The 16,635-nt window shown below is 44.6% G+C and overlaps 1 protein-coding gene across 1 annotated transcript in view; it reads left to right on the forward strand.

The window, feature by feature from the left end:
- Positions 1-675: 675 nt before the first annotated feature.
- odad2 (outer dynein arm docking complex subunit 2) overlaps positions 676-16,635 on the forward strand; it is a gene marked incomplete at both ends in the record, with an annotated part of 45,571 nt that continues 29,611 nt past the window's right edge. Inside the window, 9 exons of the mRNA XM_084443570.1 lie at positions 676-718; positions 860-1,043; positions 1,212-1,369; positions 1,840-2,038; positions 2,260-2,357; positions 3,104-3,240; positions 4,067-4,183; positions 8,384-8,604; positions 10,962-11,115. Of these exons, the coding sequence (XP_084299696.1) occupies positions 676-718; positions 860-1,043; positions 1,212-1,369; positions 1,840-2,038; positions 2,260-2,357; positions 3,104-3,240; positions 4,067-4,183; positions 8,384-8,604; positions 10,962-11,115 (1,311 nt within the window). The remainder of the gene's footprint in view (positions 719-859; positions 1,044-1,211; positions 1,370-1,839; positions 2,039-2,259; positions 2,358-3,103; positions 3,241-4,066; positions 4,184-8,383; positions 8,605-10,961; positions 11,116-16,635) is intronic.

The following is a 16,635-nucleotide window of genomic DNA, read 5'->3' on the forward strand; positions in this document are numbered from 1 at the left end:
TGAGACCGCGCGAACTACCACAGCCATACAAATATACATAACTATTTACATACACACACGTTTCTGCATCGCCAAAGTAAAAATACTAAAATGAAATAATACATCAGGAAGCAATCCAAAAACATGGCATACCTGCATGGACATAGACAGGGCACGAGAACACATTAGCCTCTGGCAATAGTTCGTTGCTCGTTGGCTAACCCTGCAGTCATGAAAACGGGGAAACATTGTTTTTATATTCTTATGTGAAATAAAAGTGACCTCAAGTCTAACATCACTCATTCAATATGAAATACTTCAAATCTCCCAGGGGGGGGGTTACATACATTATAACAGCAGACTAAGTACTGTCACAAGATTAGCTTAGACAGACCGACAGCACTGACCTTGTTGCACCCATATACTCAGCAAAAGAGAAGGAAATATAGATGCGCAGACAGTTAACCCCACAAGGTCACGCCCCCAGATACCCCAAAACCAATCCCCAGCCCTGTGTATAATAAATCAACCAATTAAAATAAAAGGCGAGCAGAAACCCAAGGAAAATAATAATAATTAAAGTTATACAATAAGAAGATCTAGTGGAACAATATTAATCCTGTTACACCAGCACGTGTAACTTTACAAATCAAACGAACGTTTTTCAGGTGAACACTTGCCACAGCTGACGGCGCCATGGGGGTCGCACTGACGAGAGCAGCGCAGTGGACCACAGCTAGTTCTGGGACTGGCCAACTCGAGATCACCACAGCTAGTTCTGGGACTGGCAAACTCCAGATCACCCCAGCTAGTTCTGGGACTGGCCAACTCGAGATCACCCCAGCTAGTTCTGGGACTGGCCAACTCGAGATCACCCCAGCTAGTTCTGGGACTGGCAAACTCGAGATCACCCCAGCGAACGAGTCCTTGCTGAAAGACATTCTGCACTTTGTGGAACAATTCAGCTCCAGACACCCTCAGGAGGCGAAGCATGTTTTCAAGGAGCCGCTGCAGTGGGAGAGTTCTTTGCAGGCGTCTGATTTCAAAACGGAGTATGACATGAGGTAATCCGGGGGCCTGTGTGCTTTGTAAGCTAGCTATAACATGTCTGGGGACGCTGTCATCGTTCTGTCTGCACAACCTGAAAGACAGACTGACATGTTTAGTGTATTCTGTCCAACTTCAGTTAAGATAGAAGACACAAATGGGTGTGTGTTTTCTTTGCTCTGCAGTGGCCCTGCGGTTGAGTCCCATGAGAAGGCCGAGGATGGGCGTCCGCTGCTGCAGCTCTCTCCTCCCAGGATCTCTGTGTACAGCTTCAGTCAGCTCTCTAAAATAGTGCAGCTGGCAGCGGATAAGAGGCTGAAGGAGGTACGAGCTTGTTTGGAAGGTAAGCATGTAAACCGCAGCATGAGAGTTGAATCCCATTTGCATCCTAAGTAGTCCGGGCTGCATAGGCTACAGTACCTCCATAAACCGCAGACATAATTTGTTTTCCTTCCTTGTTATCCTCTACTTTTATCCAATTAGGCTGGCATCAGACACACAGTTATATTTACTGTAGGCATGTGCAAAAACCGTGCTACTGTATGTTGGTCTAACACAATAAAACAATGCCTCTATCTAGCCATTGAAACACATATAGAGTAAAGAAAACACTTCTTATTTTCAGATTTTTGTTGGGAGTTTGTCAGTTTGAATGAACCAAAATAAAATAAGTATGTAATAATTATAATAATTATACATTTGACTTCTGTGTGTCTACTGTGATGGGCTGGGTACCTAGAGAGCAAAATGTCAAAATGATCTTGCAGAATGCACAAATCAAGTTGTATTAATATTTCCCATGTTTGTGGTTAGCCAACAGAGACCCGGTGGTAAAGATCCTGGGGCCCAGCTTTGCCACGGTGGAGGGGGAGGACCCCTCGGTGCTGCGTCTCCTGGACCAGGTGAAGGACGGAGACCAGGCCGAGGAGACGGAGGTCAAAGTCAAGCTGCTGGTCCTGCTGCAGCAGCTGGACACGCAGCTCCTCAGCAACTCCCTGGAACAGATCTCCCGGTGGGGGCTCTTCCTTCAGCACTCACCCCCCCTCACCCCTCCCTCGGCATCCATCAATAACTGATCAATCTCCTGCTAACGCTCCCATTCATTGCTAACAGATCCACATACATGTACGTTTCTGATTGGATGCAGTCCAGCAGGAGACACGACTGTTAATGAAAGATGAATTGTCTGTTTGCTCTGTTTTGTTTGTTCTTCCATCTGTACGGAGAGGTTAGGCTCAGCCCAGCCACTGTGAAAAACGATGTGGAGCTGTTGAAACGCTTCTGCAGTGAAGGGGAGAAAAGGGTGTTGAAGTCGGTTCAATTCACATCAGGTTTGAATTATCTTCACATTTCACTCTGGGGTTGCGAGAAAGTGATTGCTATTAGAGGCTAATGCTGGATATTCCAAAATATAAAATGTCTGTGTTCTCTCCCCACAAAACATGGAAGTCATTACATCTGTCAGATTTCAGTTTACTGAGACATTAATCAATTTATGCACTCGCCTCCACGTGGCGTTGGCGATGCCATAACAGCTAACCATTGTGGGGGGTGTAGTCCGCCTACGCCCCATCATGATAAATGCAACCTTTTGAAAAATGTGTCCCTATACACCGAGGGAAAATTGAAACCTTCTATGCAAATAGTCTCCAACCTGAGATACCATGCCGGTTAGAAATATGGCAGGCGGTGTCGTGAAAACGTGGCCTGTTTTTTTGTTCTTTTCGCTGGAAGATTTATAACGGAGTGAAAGCAGGCAGCTCTCATACCTGGGCTGCCGTCTGCAGGAACCTGCGCTCACAGTGAGGAGGAGTGATCCGTCAGCCTCCCTGGCAGCCAGGCCGCCACTTGCTATGATTTCTCTGTCTCCCTCTCCGATACTGCTACTGCACTCCTTGAACCCGTGGAGTTTAATTTTCCCCTGGCTTTGTCCTACTCCTCTTCCCTCTCCTCCTCCTACTGTACCTTAAAACAAAACCGCCGTTTGACCTGATTTGGTACCGAGCGGAGCCATTGTTCATCATCAACTTTCGTCCCGGAGGCGGTCCTGAGCCCCTTGTCGGTTTCTTCCTGGTAGATTATGAGTTCACCAATGGCTGCCGCTCCCCTCCGTGGAGGCAGGTGCACGGGGAGATCTGCTACCTCGTGATCGAACCCTGCGACACCGAGCCGCTGTTTATCACCTGCAGCACGGCCGGAGTGTTCCTGAACGGGGTAAGGAAGGGGGGGAAGCGCCATCAACAACAACAACAACAACAACAACAACACAGTTTCACAGTGAATAGAGTTTCGTTAAGTCGTCTAGTCGCTTTCTGGACTCAATCACTAAGTAATCAAAGTAAGAAGGTCACTGAGTCATTCATCACAAATTCAGGTTTTAGCAATCTGATCTCAATCAATGGAAGTCACACGCATGTAATATGTTAAACGTTATGGAACATATTACTAGCAAACGTCATTATGAGCAATCTGCCAGACAGTCTTAATATAGTTTTTAGATATAAACAATGACTTTTTAATGTGCTAAAACTAATGATAGGCAGAAAGTTTCCAAAACATTAGGTAGGTGTCACTGAAAGGCTAATCACCTCATCCAGGCCCTACTGTTGCATGGATAGATTCCAAATTTGCCCTTTGTTAAATGTTTAGAACAACCCATGGACCCTAACGTGTGTGTGCAATTAATCATGAGAGAACATTTTGCATGGCGCAGCGTCTCCCTCTCTCAGTCACTGCTGACTAGCCAGCGTTTCCTGCCTCTCTGTTTCTTCACCTGGAAACGGTTCAGCCAGGGTCAGAAATACCCTCTGAATCTGGAGTTTTCCAAACGTAGGGTATGGCATTGATGCAAATGAAACCTCAAAGATTAGGTGATTAAACATAATGTGTGTAGTGGTTTTCGGAGCGCATAGGTTTAGAGTTCTTCTTGTGAGCCCACCTTACACATGTTGGCACTTCCCAAACTCACGTATTCTCACAGGCTTCAGTCGACAGCATGCCAGCTAGAACTCATGTGATCATGTCATCTTCATCTCCACAGGGCATAAAGCAGGAAGCAGAGGAGAATGCTTACGACAGAACCAGCGATGTCTACAAAGACCTGGTGACACTTCTGAAAAGCAAGTCTCAGCACTTTGCTGAGAACATTAACAAGCAGGTACAGTAGAAATTGCACCGTATGCACCAAAACAACGACCACTTGGAAGATCTTATATTTTTCAATATGCAAGTTATAATTGCCTGTGGCTTTTGAACGTTACAGCAGCTTTTGCCATGAATGATGCATCCACAGTGTTGAAATAGGACCTCATCCCTCGAGAGCGTGCTTCTTCACTAATGATATTACCAACGTTAGACAACCTGTTTTCTTAGAAATGTCTTCTTAGCTGCTAACATGGTGGGACGAAGCGTTACAGTGTGTTTAATTGATTCTAGATGGCATAGTGTTGCGTCCAGCGAGTAAGGATAGTGAAATCAGCGTCTGTGCTCGTCCTCAGATGTGAGCTAGTGTCTGGTTGTCACATGCTGTAGAGAAAACCACGGCTCACTGCCCTGTGTTCCAGATCACCACAGTTTAAAGGAACGCAAAAAACCCCAAGTCCAGTTACTCACACACCGAGTCATGTGTGTTTTGAAATGCCAGTGATTCATTCAGTAGTGCTGTTTCCTGCTTAAGTGATTTGATGAATTAACAAATCACCCCAATAATGGCTTCAAGCTGTGGGGGGAAAAATGTGTTTATCATTTGAAAATCTGAACATCATGTTTTTTTTTTTTGTCTCAATAATGTACTAGCTGGAAAATATGGCATCATTGAATCGTCGTTCGCGCTATATGTGCAGTTGTTTTCATGCCGTTTTCTTACTGCGTAAAGTATAGGCCATCTACTTGACAATAGTCGGTAGCAGTGATGTTGCCTCATTTACTAATAGGCTTATGACTTGATTTACTAATAGGCTTATGACTTGATTTACTAATAGGCTTATGACTTGATTTACTAATAGGCTTATGACTTGAATAACTAATAGGCTTATGACTTGATTTACTAATAGGCTTATGATTTGATTTACTAATAGGCTTATGATTTGATTTACTAATAGGCTTATGAATTGATTTACTAATAGGCTTATGACTTGATTTACTAATAGGCTTATGACTTGATTTACTAATTGGCTAATGACTTGATTTTTAATTTCTTACAGCAAAGACTGAATAAAGTGCTGCACTGTAGCCTAATTATGTCATTGAGCAGTTCAAATGGAAATACCATCATTAAGACAGACTTCCTTTGACCTCTTTTGGAAATGTTGCTCTTAAGAATTAATATGATTTAAATATGTAACAGTAGGGGAATAGGAGGATATTCCTTTCAATTATGAACAGCACTGGTCGTCACACAAGGCGCACTTTTACGGACGAAAGCTCAGAACATTTGTTTCCTAAAGAGGTTATGGTTTAAATGTTACAGGGACATTTACAGCCAATGTGACCATAACCATTTTAAAACAATGTCCCTCATTGCTTTCTGTCAAATTGCAGTTGGTCAGTGTGTGACTTTTTTATAGTGGGCGATAGAATCCAAAGTTGCACAGAGAGAGATGGGTTTGGAGTGATGGTGAAGTGAAGGCTGATAGCTGTGCCAGGCTTAGCCGTGTTATAAAAGGACGTCCAGGCTTTTGTGTTTTACGAGGCGTGTGAGAGGAGCCATGCCACGAGGCCAGCCGTCTGAAGATGATGGACAGTGGCTGTAAAAAGCTACTCTGACTGAGTTTGCTGGGATTACAAATCATGACACAGGTTCTCTTTTGGGTCTCCCTTGCTCCTTTGAAGTCGCTGTGTCTGACATAACATGGTAGTGATGTACAGTGTTCTTTGCTGGGTCCAGAGATGCTTCCACCCCACCCAATACATTCATGGCATACATTTTAGCACAGCTCACATGAGAGGGTCAGCATGACTAGGTCAAGTTTTTGAAGTCGACCTGATTGCTGATATGAATTGCAACGCAATGGTGCCAGAGGCACTCCAGTGTACAGCCTTAGCCTAACCTCTCTCATGCATTATATTCTCACTCTTGAGGATCCTTTCGTTGAAAATATCCAACAACAATCTCAAATAGCTCTTATTTCAATACTAAGAGACCAAACACATGCTAGTCCAAGTCAGCACAAGTTCAAGTGATAGCCAAAGATAATACAAAACAAACTCAGAACATATCTGTTCGTTTCCAATGGGAGGAAGAATTTCCCCCCTTTTATTTTTTTTATTAGATCAGACATTCTCGGTCAAATAAGCAAAGGCAGCCAGAGGAGAAGAGAGCTTCATCAAGAGAGGCAGTCTCTCAGCCTCTCCGTCTTAGTGTTGGATGCACTCTGACATTATGAAGACGTCTGTGATTAGAAATTGGACATGCCGTGTGCTCGCGTGCACGAAACGGGCACTGAAATGCGAAATCAGTCTCTGCTGTGTAGAATTTTGTTATTCAAATCCTGAAATTAATATAACATGCCCCACTGTCATAACTACTCAACCATAGCCTCCTTGAAGTTCTCCACTGACAACCTGTCTCTAGCTGACAGCTGCAGAGTTGCTGCTCTTCTGATTTTCCAAGACTGCGGATCAAGTAATTAGATACAAGTCAACCAAACACGTGTAGATATTTTGATTTTTTGTAGGCTACCCTGTTTTGGAACAATAGAACTGCCAGAAATAAGTCAAGTGCCAATCATTAAAACTCCCCCTGTTGCAAAGATGTTTGTTGACGAGAAATAGGAGAGTTGCTGCAGGCATCCGAGCTGCTCGGGAGGGCGTTCATCTGCTGGCCCACCGCTCTGACAGCGTGGCCTGGGGATAGTTCTGTAGCGCAGGATTTGGGATGTTTCCTCCGGTCTTCGGCCGTGGAGTTTGTCCATCTCACGTAGAGGAAGAATGGAGCGGCGAGTTGGACACCTTGACAAACAGACTCTGCAGCCGTAGTGGGCCGATGCTGGGTTGTACTGCTCCAACAGCAGGTCAGGCTGTTGCAGTAAATTTCGAATGCATAGACTTTGAGTAAAAAGAATTTCAGGAGAAAAAACGTCCGGATTAAGAATTTATTGAGCAATACCTATACAGGGTCAAATCCAGGCAAAATACTAACTTTCAATGGAGGGGCCGCAGCTTATAACCTGGCTTCTGGCCAGGAATCACATGACAGTCACATTAACATAAAAGACAATGTCCACTCAACCATACTGTATATAGTAACATAGTTTCTAAATGGTCAGTTCTGGTCAGCTTCTGGTCAGCAAGCCTTGTCCCTCTTCGGCCACGGGCCTTCCTTGGGAAATGTTACAGAATGTGCTGACTGCTGACTCAGGACAGGACAAGACGAGACAAAAGGCCATCTGTTGTAGCCAGCTCTCCTTAAATTGACACAGTTCAAACTGAATTGATGTTATTCAATATTCTTAAAAGAATGCTTACTACATGAGATTAAAACAGACATGAGATTAATGTAATACAGGATAAAAAATATACTACACTGTTTTATGACAGACACCCCTCTGGAAAGTGGCCGGGCATGCGCGGCTCTAGCTCATGTGCGTACACAGCTCATAGAACTCCATGTTAAAAAATTGTACTTGTAGAGCTATTTTGGCCTGAGCTATTTTGTACCCTAGCAGGTGTCTGTGATTAAAAACGTTCCTGCCTGCAAACCATTCATATATATGTCTTGTTGGCATTCTTCTGTAGGTAGTAAAGTTGGGAATAAGACCTTCAAAAACTTCAAAAATCATCTTTGAATAACAGTGACACAAAGGGTCTAGTCTCTCCGTGCCAAGCTACAAGGTTTTAGCACGAGGAATGTAAAGAAACAATAAACGTTTGATATTGTTCAGCCAATTAATGGACGTGGGCGCAGGGGGGCTCTTCTGTGTAAAGCATTGGGAATGTGTTATTCTATTCTCAGTCGCGCAATAAAGGGGGAATTGTTAGTCTGCCGCAGGACTGTTTTTTTGAGAATTATATCAACAGTCCCTGATACCATTTCAGAGCCCTGATTAGTTTTTATATGGCTCTGCTCGGGCCTCTGTCTCAGACACCAGAGTGTAATGCGTCTCTCAAATAACGGATGACGAGGCATCGTGTCACAGATGTAGTGTGGAAAATATGCCGCATAACTTGAAAGAATCACAAAAGGACCCTGGAATTTTGTTTAAAGAAAAGTCATTCAGAGGAAGAACTTTTTAACGACCCAAGTCCATATAATTTTACGACCTAGATTTATTGTGTATTTCACTGCTTGCATTTCGGTGCAAATTGAGAGAGGTCCATTTTCCTCAGTCCTTTCCCCACTCTTTCTTTCCTCAAACAGGACTTTGCAGTTCAAGAAGAATCTCCATCAACACAAAAGATCCAACATGTGGAACCAGTTGGCGCGAAGGAACAAGGCCAACCCCGGAGGACTTACGAGCACCGGGAGAAGAATGTGCATGAGAAGACGAGACAACAGCTTTCGCCGTACAAGCCAGGCGGCAAAAATAAATTCGAACCATCTTTGAGATGGAAGAACCTCGGTCTCGCCTCCCCCCATGAGTACGTGATGATTCCAGTCAGAGAGGTCTTTTGAAACTACCACGCACTGTGCCTGGCCTGCCCCTCTCTCCGGTCCAGTAGATGAGCTTTTAAGACCGGGGTGATATTGGAGTCAAGCGCTAGCCGCATGCGCTCCGGGTGTCTCCTCCCCACCATGCCAGCAGTTATAAAGAGCACACGTTATAAAGAGATAGTTATATGGCTTATAAAGTTTAGGGTGAGCACAAATATTCACTGATTATACGACGATCAAAGTTAATGGATGTGTGTTCACTGCGTGAAAGCAGCCCTTTGCTCAATTACAGAGGACTTGGGAGAGGTCTCAGAAAATACAGAAATGATCTATTTCATATGGCCTTTGATTGATAAATAGATCTAGCAGGGCCTGAGCTTTTGCAGCTGTACCTTGTGATAAGTGTCCCCGTTTGAGCAGTAACTGGCTCACGATAAAAGTGTCTGGACTGCTAAAAAAAAAAACAACAACCACTGATCCGTCTTCCCCAATGCACTGAGGTTTTGATAATGTCAGATAAATAACTGTTATTGAAATAGATAAAATGAGCATAATGACTCTTATTTTCTATCATTACAGTGAAGCAGATGACAAGAAATCCCGGAGAAGTGGCGGCAAAGAGAAGCCTGCGGAGAACACGCAGAAGAAGACGGCGCGACCGGAGAGCAAGAAGAGAGACCATCTCTCCGCGAAGCCTGCGGAGAACACGCAGAAGAAGACGGCGCGACCGGAGAGCAAGAAGAGAGACCATCTCTCCGCGACCTCCCTAACTGGACGCCAGTCGTCTCAGAAAATGTTAGTCACTCGTCTAGCTTCTTTATGTCATAGCAGATAAGTAGACTATTGTGGGGAGGAATGTACCACAGTTGGGGGGGGGGGGGGGGCTGAAGTCACAGAGAAGATGAACACCGGTGGTGATATTATCAGTGGAAACTGATGTAACATTATCAGTGGGAACTGATGTTATATTATCAGTGGAAACCGATGTTATATTATCAGTGGAAACTGATGATAAGCTTTTATAGACAGCGATGTGTAGTGTGATGCACTCTTTCCCCTCTGCCCAGTTGAAATAGATAAAATGAGCATAATGACTCTTATTTTCTATCATTACAGTGAAGCAGATGACAAGAAATCCAGGAGAAGTGGCGGCAAAGAGAAGCCTGCGGAGAACACGCAGAAGAAGACGGCGCGACCGGAGAGCAAGAAGAGAGGCCATCTCTCCGCGACCTCCCTAACTGGACGCCAGTCGTCTCAGAAAATGTTAGTCACTCATCTAGCTTCTTTATGTCATAGCAGATAAGTAGACTCTATTGTGGGGAGGAATGTACCACAGTTGGGGGGGGGGGGGGGGGCTGAAGTCACAGAGAAGATTGAACACCGGTGGTGATATTATCAGTGGAAACTGATGTAACATTATCAGTGGGAACTGATGTTATATTATCAGTGGAAACCGATGTTATATTATCAGTGGAAACTGATGATAAGCTTTTATAGACAGCGATGTGTAGTGTGATGCACTCTTTCCCCTCTGCCCAGTGTGGCTCCCGGCAGCCAAGGTTTCCAGCTGTCCCCATAACAGTTGCTGCCAGTGTACACAGGCCGCCAGTAAAATTACTGGGTCCATACCAGCCACCGTTCTGCGATCGCTTTCCTCTGTTCACCATTGGAACGGGCAGGACCCTTTGGGAGCCCAGGACCCTTTGGGAGCCCGCTGTGGCAGAGCCAGTAGGACAGGACAGCATCCTACTGCTTAATTGAGGCCTGCTTCAGGGTTTTTATCGGTGGCCTGCAGTTGGCAGCCAGGGAAACGGGACCAAGTCACCGGCTAGCTCGCTCTGATAATGGCCTCCCCTGGAAATGCAATCTGTGTACATGGAACCCGTGTCCCCGCGGCCTCATCTGAACGCGTACCAAGTTTCATTGCTCTGCGGTGTGCTGTTTTCATGATACAGTTATTCGAGTGGCCCGGATGGCTCTCAAAAGCCATCTGCATTTGTGTTTGCGTGCAGGGCCAGCGGCAGGCAGACTGAGAGAACCCGCTATGTCTGTGATGATGACCACTCCAGTCCCACTTTACTTTCCTCTACTTGTCCCTGCTGCTTAGATTCTCAGGAAGTTCAAACCTGACACTTCAATTTGAGTCCAGAGCTTTTACAGGGCTCATTGAATAGTAGAGTCTATAACCTTTCCGGTTTTTGATGGCAGAGGTAATACATCTGCGCACCAACAACGAATTATATTATTTTTCATACTACTTGACCTCTGCCTGAACACGGCATGTGCTGTTTAGTGGTGTTGGGCGCGTCTGATGTAGCTTGTTGTGTGTTGCTGCTGTGTGCAGTAAGGCAGCTGGAGGAGGAGCAGGAGCGGAGGACTTGAGCGAGAGTTCGTCGGAGAGCGAGGAGGAGGAGGAGCAGCCAGAACGCCGTCCAGAGAGCAACACGGACCTGCCCTTCGATTACTGGCAGATCCAGAAGCTGGTGAAATACCTCAAGGTACAGTAAAGCCGGCCCGGGCGCGGCCCCGAGCTGAAGCGCACCACTGTACTCTCACAGCTTTGCTGGAACCTACCCGCAAAACTGGGAGCTGTGTTGAAAACGTAGCGCAGGATTGGGCCAGGCGGAGCTGAGATAAACACGTAGCGCAGGATTGGGCCAGGCGGAGCTGAGATAAACACGTAGCGCAGGATTGGGCCAGGCGGAGCTGAGATAAACACGTAGCGCAGGATTGGGCCAGGCGGAGCTGAGATAAACACGTAGCGCAGGATTGGGCCAGGCGGAGCTGAGATAAACACGTAGCGCAGGATTGGGCCAGGCGGAGCTGAGATAAACACGTAGCGCAGGATTGGGCCAGGCGGAGCTGAGATAAACACGTAGCGCATGACCACAGAGACAAGTCCTGAACTGGAAGGAAGAGTCAATTTTCAAACTTCAAAAGATACTCGTACCTTTAAGGAGTACTGTACCTGACCCTACCTCTCAAGAAACCTTGTGTTTTTATCATTATTACTTTGACAAATACAGAAATACCAACAATACCAGCAGTCATGGGAAAACAAGAACACCAGTATGTACAGTATGTAAAACACAAACAGAAACGAAAAACATCAAAAAGTTCAACAAAGTGGTACATAAATGATACAGTTGTCAATCGGGAATTTAGGATAGGGATCTAACAATAGACAATACATTTCATCGCAATGTCTGCTTTGCATCAAATCCGTCACATCAAGTTGCTCGTTGATAAAAAGCTTGTGTCAGATGAAATATATGAAGCTCCTGTTTTAAGCCTTGCTTTGTAGTAGGATGTTTATTGAAGTGGTTCACCTGGCCTGTGGATTCCTGGTTACACACACACACACGCACACACATGCACACACACACGCACACAAACGCACACACACGCACGCACACACGCACACACACACACACACACACCACACTACCACAGACCTGTTTGGGTGCACGTGTGTGAGCCGAGGCAGAGAGATGTGTGTGTGGAGCTGGGATGGCAGCAGCAGCTGTATGCTCTGTTTGGCCACCGCAGAGCATCAACTGAAACGCTCCCCTGAAAGGTCTGACAGATGCATCTGGTGAATATTAATGTGTCAAAACACCAGCGAGGGGAGAGAGAAAGAGAAGAATGACAAAAAAAACGACACTGACCCAGACTGACTGGGAATACCTCCATCATACGCCTGATTTCAGAGACCGCTGGTCCCGAGTCGGTGGATACCGACCCGTTTATTTGGACTTCGTGCGTAGATACCGTTTAAGGTCCGACTGGCATGATGTAACTGCAATCACATGGTATGACATTCACTCTTGGATAGTCACGCATTGTGATTCTGGCTCAATGCTTGATATTTGGTGGAGCGTACAGTAGATCTCACTGATTATAGAAAATGTAGTAAAATAAGGACCAGTCTGAATAGTTTATTCCGAGGGGCAATATTTTTGTTTTTTGGGGAGGAGGATGAAAGATGCTATGATATAATTTTGCATTATTTGACATTACTGTAGGAAAAGATTTGTAAATTCTGGCCCGTGCGTTAGTCCATTACTGCTTTTTGGGCTTCTAATAAGATCATCTACAGAGCAATCAGTACTAAATCTCGTTATGAAAACACTCATGCAAAGTTCAGCTCAAGGTAGATATTTTTAGCCTAACAAAACATGAGATAGAAAGCCTAATGAAAGAAAATCCCCCATTGGAAAGAAGTGGCTCCTTTTCCAAAAAGGGGAACAAAATATAAAGGATAGAGCAGGAGAAGAGAGTTTTTATCAGTTTTAGATAAAGCAATTTCTTGATGTTTGTGTATTTTCTAGGGCCTCCTTTTCAGCAGGGGAAGCTGTGGGTTGTGTGCCCCTGTCTCAACTAGATACAGTTGTAACCTGCACTTCCCAGTCATCCCTCTGTCTGGAAACCACACAGCCCAGTTATTTATGGGGTTTGTCCAGTAGTCATTTTATAATATCATTACCATCAGAAGCCCCAAGCAAACCTGGGCCAAGTTAAATATCTGCTTTATTTTAGGAGTTAGACATTTTCCCCAGCAGCATATAGACAGACATTTGTATCTCAGGAAGATTAAGGGACTTTCATAAAGCAACACATGAATGATCTCCTTTGTGTTTTAATGGTTATTTATGTTAGGAGGATATTTGCCTAGAGGGCTAATATGTTTACCTTCCTAGTCTATAGTGTGTACTGTGTGTCTAACATGAATGTGTGTGCGTCTCGTTCATTTGATGAGCCATTGATTGGATATGCTAAGAAGAGTTACAACATGCTACATGTACACTAGTCTTATTGTAGATCAGTTGTTATTTGTGCGTTACAGTGGGTAAATAGTTGTTTTTCCAATATCAGTAGATTTAGGCTTTATTTAGACACAAGGTACAGTATGAATGGAATGAAGCACAATAGAATGAGTGAACTAACACACACTGACGTATACCGTTGGTTGAAGAACACATACTGTAGTATACTTTCTATACCACAGCATAATTGCCACTGCCATGCACAGTAGGTTACCACAGAGTTGTTTTACAAGCTGAAACCTAACTACCTCATTAGCTTGAATTAGCTGTATATGTCAAGGTTGGCAACTTAACCGTGTTGCATACAATGTTATTTCACCAAAGCTGCTACCAATTAACCCTGTCTAAAGTTCTTGATCATTCACAGGTGAGAAAGTTGAGTTGGATAAGTTGATGTTGTTCAGCATGATTGAATCAGTGATGTTGGCAGTGTGTGCAGATTTCCTGTTAACATATCTAGTCCTTTTTGTTTTTAAATTCTTTTAGAAAGAACATATTTTACACAGATAATACATGTAGTAGAGAGCAAGGTGTGAAAGTAGGTTAGTGAGTTCTTTCATAGCTGTTTAACCCTGTTGAGGTTGTTCCCCCTCTGCTGGCCAAGTTGTGGTACAACAGCCCCAATGTTCTCTCCAGACTCAGATAAACATTTTGCTTAACCGCTGTTCCAAAAGTTATCTTTGCCAAATATTATGTTAATATTCCAAGATTAGGTAAAGTCCCAAGTATGGAAAAATTTAAAGTCCATGTTGCAAATAAGCCTACTCTTTCAGAAATAAGTTCTATTAAAATCCTTCTAATATGTGATTGACCTTAAAAGCTGTAGCAATTTTCTCTCTCAACCTTGCCTTTGGACACCGCGAGTAGAGAAAGTTAGTGCTCTTTTCCAGAAGCAAAAAAGAAAGGTGTTTTTTATTTTATTTTTTTACCTTGGATGCCTGAACATGTGTCTAGACTATGTTTTACAGAATGTCACATATTTCCATACTCATAAGTTAAATATTCTTTTAGAGTCAAAACATCCAAAGTCTGGATTCGTAACACAAGGCTTATTATTTCACTAGCTGTGGGGACAGCATGGCCAGTCAACAAGCCTTATTATTTCCCTAGATGTAGGAGCAGCATGGCCAATCAAATTCTCATATTTTATTTTATTGAAGATCCTATGTCAAATATGTAAGTAAGAGAGAACCAGCAATCATTCTTTCCCTATTTGTTACCCATAATGGTCTTGGCTAGGAGCTTTTTTTCTTCATTAGTACCCTTCTCTAGTAAAATAAAAACCACATACATCCTCCAGGACCGACCTCTTCTCTTCCAATGCTTCTTTCTTACACCGAGGTCGTGCAACACAGGCAGTGGCAGCTTTCCACCTGCCCCTGGCCCAGCTCTGTGGACACACACACACACACACACGCACGCCTGTCTCCAGAGCTGCTCCGTTGTAGGGGTCTGGGTCAGTGATTAACCCCGTCCTACTCCGGCGTAGTTAGAGCTGGGATTTATCTGGAGTGGTAAAAGCAGGGCAGCCGAGATGTGTAGAGCCGAGAGAATCTACTGCACCACAGCCAGCATGCAGGTTAATAAGAAAGAGCAAGAACTGGAGCCATAAATGCTTCACTTGCTTTTTTTGTAGCCTTTTTCCCCATCTAGATACTGAGGAGGAGACTAAACCACTCTGTCTCTGATATGGTGTCAAGTTCACCCTATTAATGAAACGGCTTCCCTCAAAGTGTTAAATCACCTGTGAATCTGGTTTTGATTCTGTAATCGCATCAGGTGAACGGATAAATCATTTATACGATCACCTCTATCATTTACCGTGAGGATTACTGTTGAATTGAACTGAATTGCAGATGAATGAGTATCCCCCACCTCTGTGTGTCTGGTGTGAATTCCACAGTGAGACCAACACATAAATTCCCTGGTTAGTGTGTTCTCCACTTGTTGGGAGATCTACAATAGACCCTGCGTAGTCGCTGTTGCTTTGGCTGTCTGTTAACAGACAGGTTTGCAAAGTTGGATAAATTGACGATTGACATAATTAAGATCTTGAGGGGATTTACGAATCCCCTTCCTCATTCTTTCCTTACATTGTAGTGCGCAATAAAGATATTTTTCCTCCGGAGGTGAATTTAGGGGAGGACATTTTAGTCACTGCTGTTCTTGCCAAATCCTGCTGGTAGCAAATGTATCTACACTGGGTCCTCAGCTTTAAGAAGCCAAACCACCCACAGCAAGACAGATCTCACCAGAGCCACTCCCCTCCTCTCTAATATGAGAGAACTACATCTGCTATGGTTACTGTTTATGGCTGAAGGTAAAGGCCTTGATTAACACCCACTACTCAGCCCTAATGCAAGTTACCAGAGCATCTCACTCTTCCACTGTGGTTGAACTGGATCCATTCTCAGCATCGGGCCTCTGTGCTGCTTTATAGAGTCAAGTCAGAGGCCTCCATCACAGAAAAAAAGTCAGATGTTATCAATGTTTTAAATAATGTCTACAATACCTTGAGACGAAGGGTAACAGAAATGGAAGCATATGATGATATGCTTTCTGAAGCCCGGTATCAGCCCTGGATATACAGGTAGACATTTTTTGTTTTGTTTTGATAAAGTATGATCCGACAGTAACCTATTGGATCCTTTGAAGAGCGAGAACGGAGGAGACGCTAAAGAAGCAGTAAATTCACAGCTTTTAATGGACGGACGGTTCACATCTAGGCCAGCGTCAGAATATGGACAACACATGTGCCAGTTACTCACAAGGAGTGTGTCAGACACTCCATTTGGGAGTGATTTGATCAAACATGGCTTGAGATCAACAGAGAGCCTGATCTACTGGACCTACTGGCCCCTGGCTCCCTCAGCCCAACAGAGGGCCTGGTCTACTGGCCCCTGGCTCCCTCAGCCCAACAGAGGGCCTGGTCTACTGGCCCCTGGCTCCCTCAGCCCAACAGAGGGCCTGGTCTACTGGCCCCTGGCTCCCTCAGCCCAACAGAGGGCCTGGTCTACTGGATCTACTGGCCCCTGGCTCCCTCAGTCCAACAGAGGGCCTGGTCTACTGGATCTACTGGCCCCTGGCTCCCTCAGCCCAACAGAGGGCCTGGTCTACTGGATCTACTGGCCCCTGGCTCCCTCAGTCCAACAGAGTGCTAAACATGGAGAAGCTGTACAGAACACAGTACAG

Source organism: Borostomias antarcticus (genome assembly GCF_949987555.1).
Source record: "Borostomias antarcticus genome assembly, chromosome: 9".
In the NCBI taxonomy this organism is placed as follows: Eukaryota; Metazoa; Chordata; class Actinopteri; order Stomiiformes; family Stomiidae; genus Borostomias; species Borostomias antarcticus.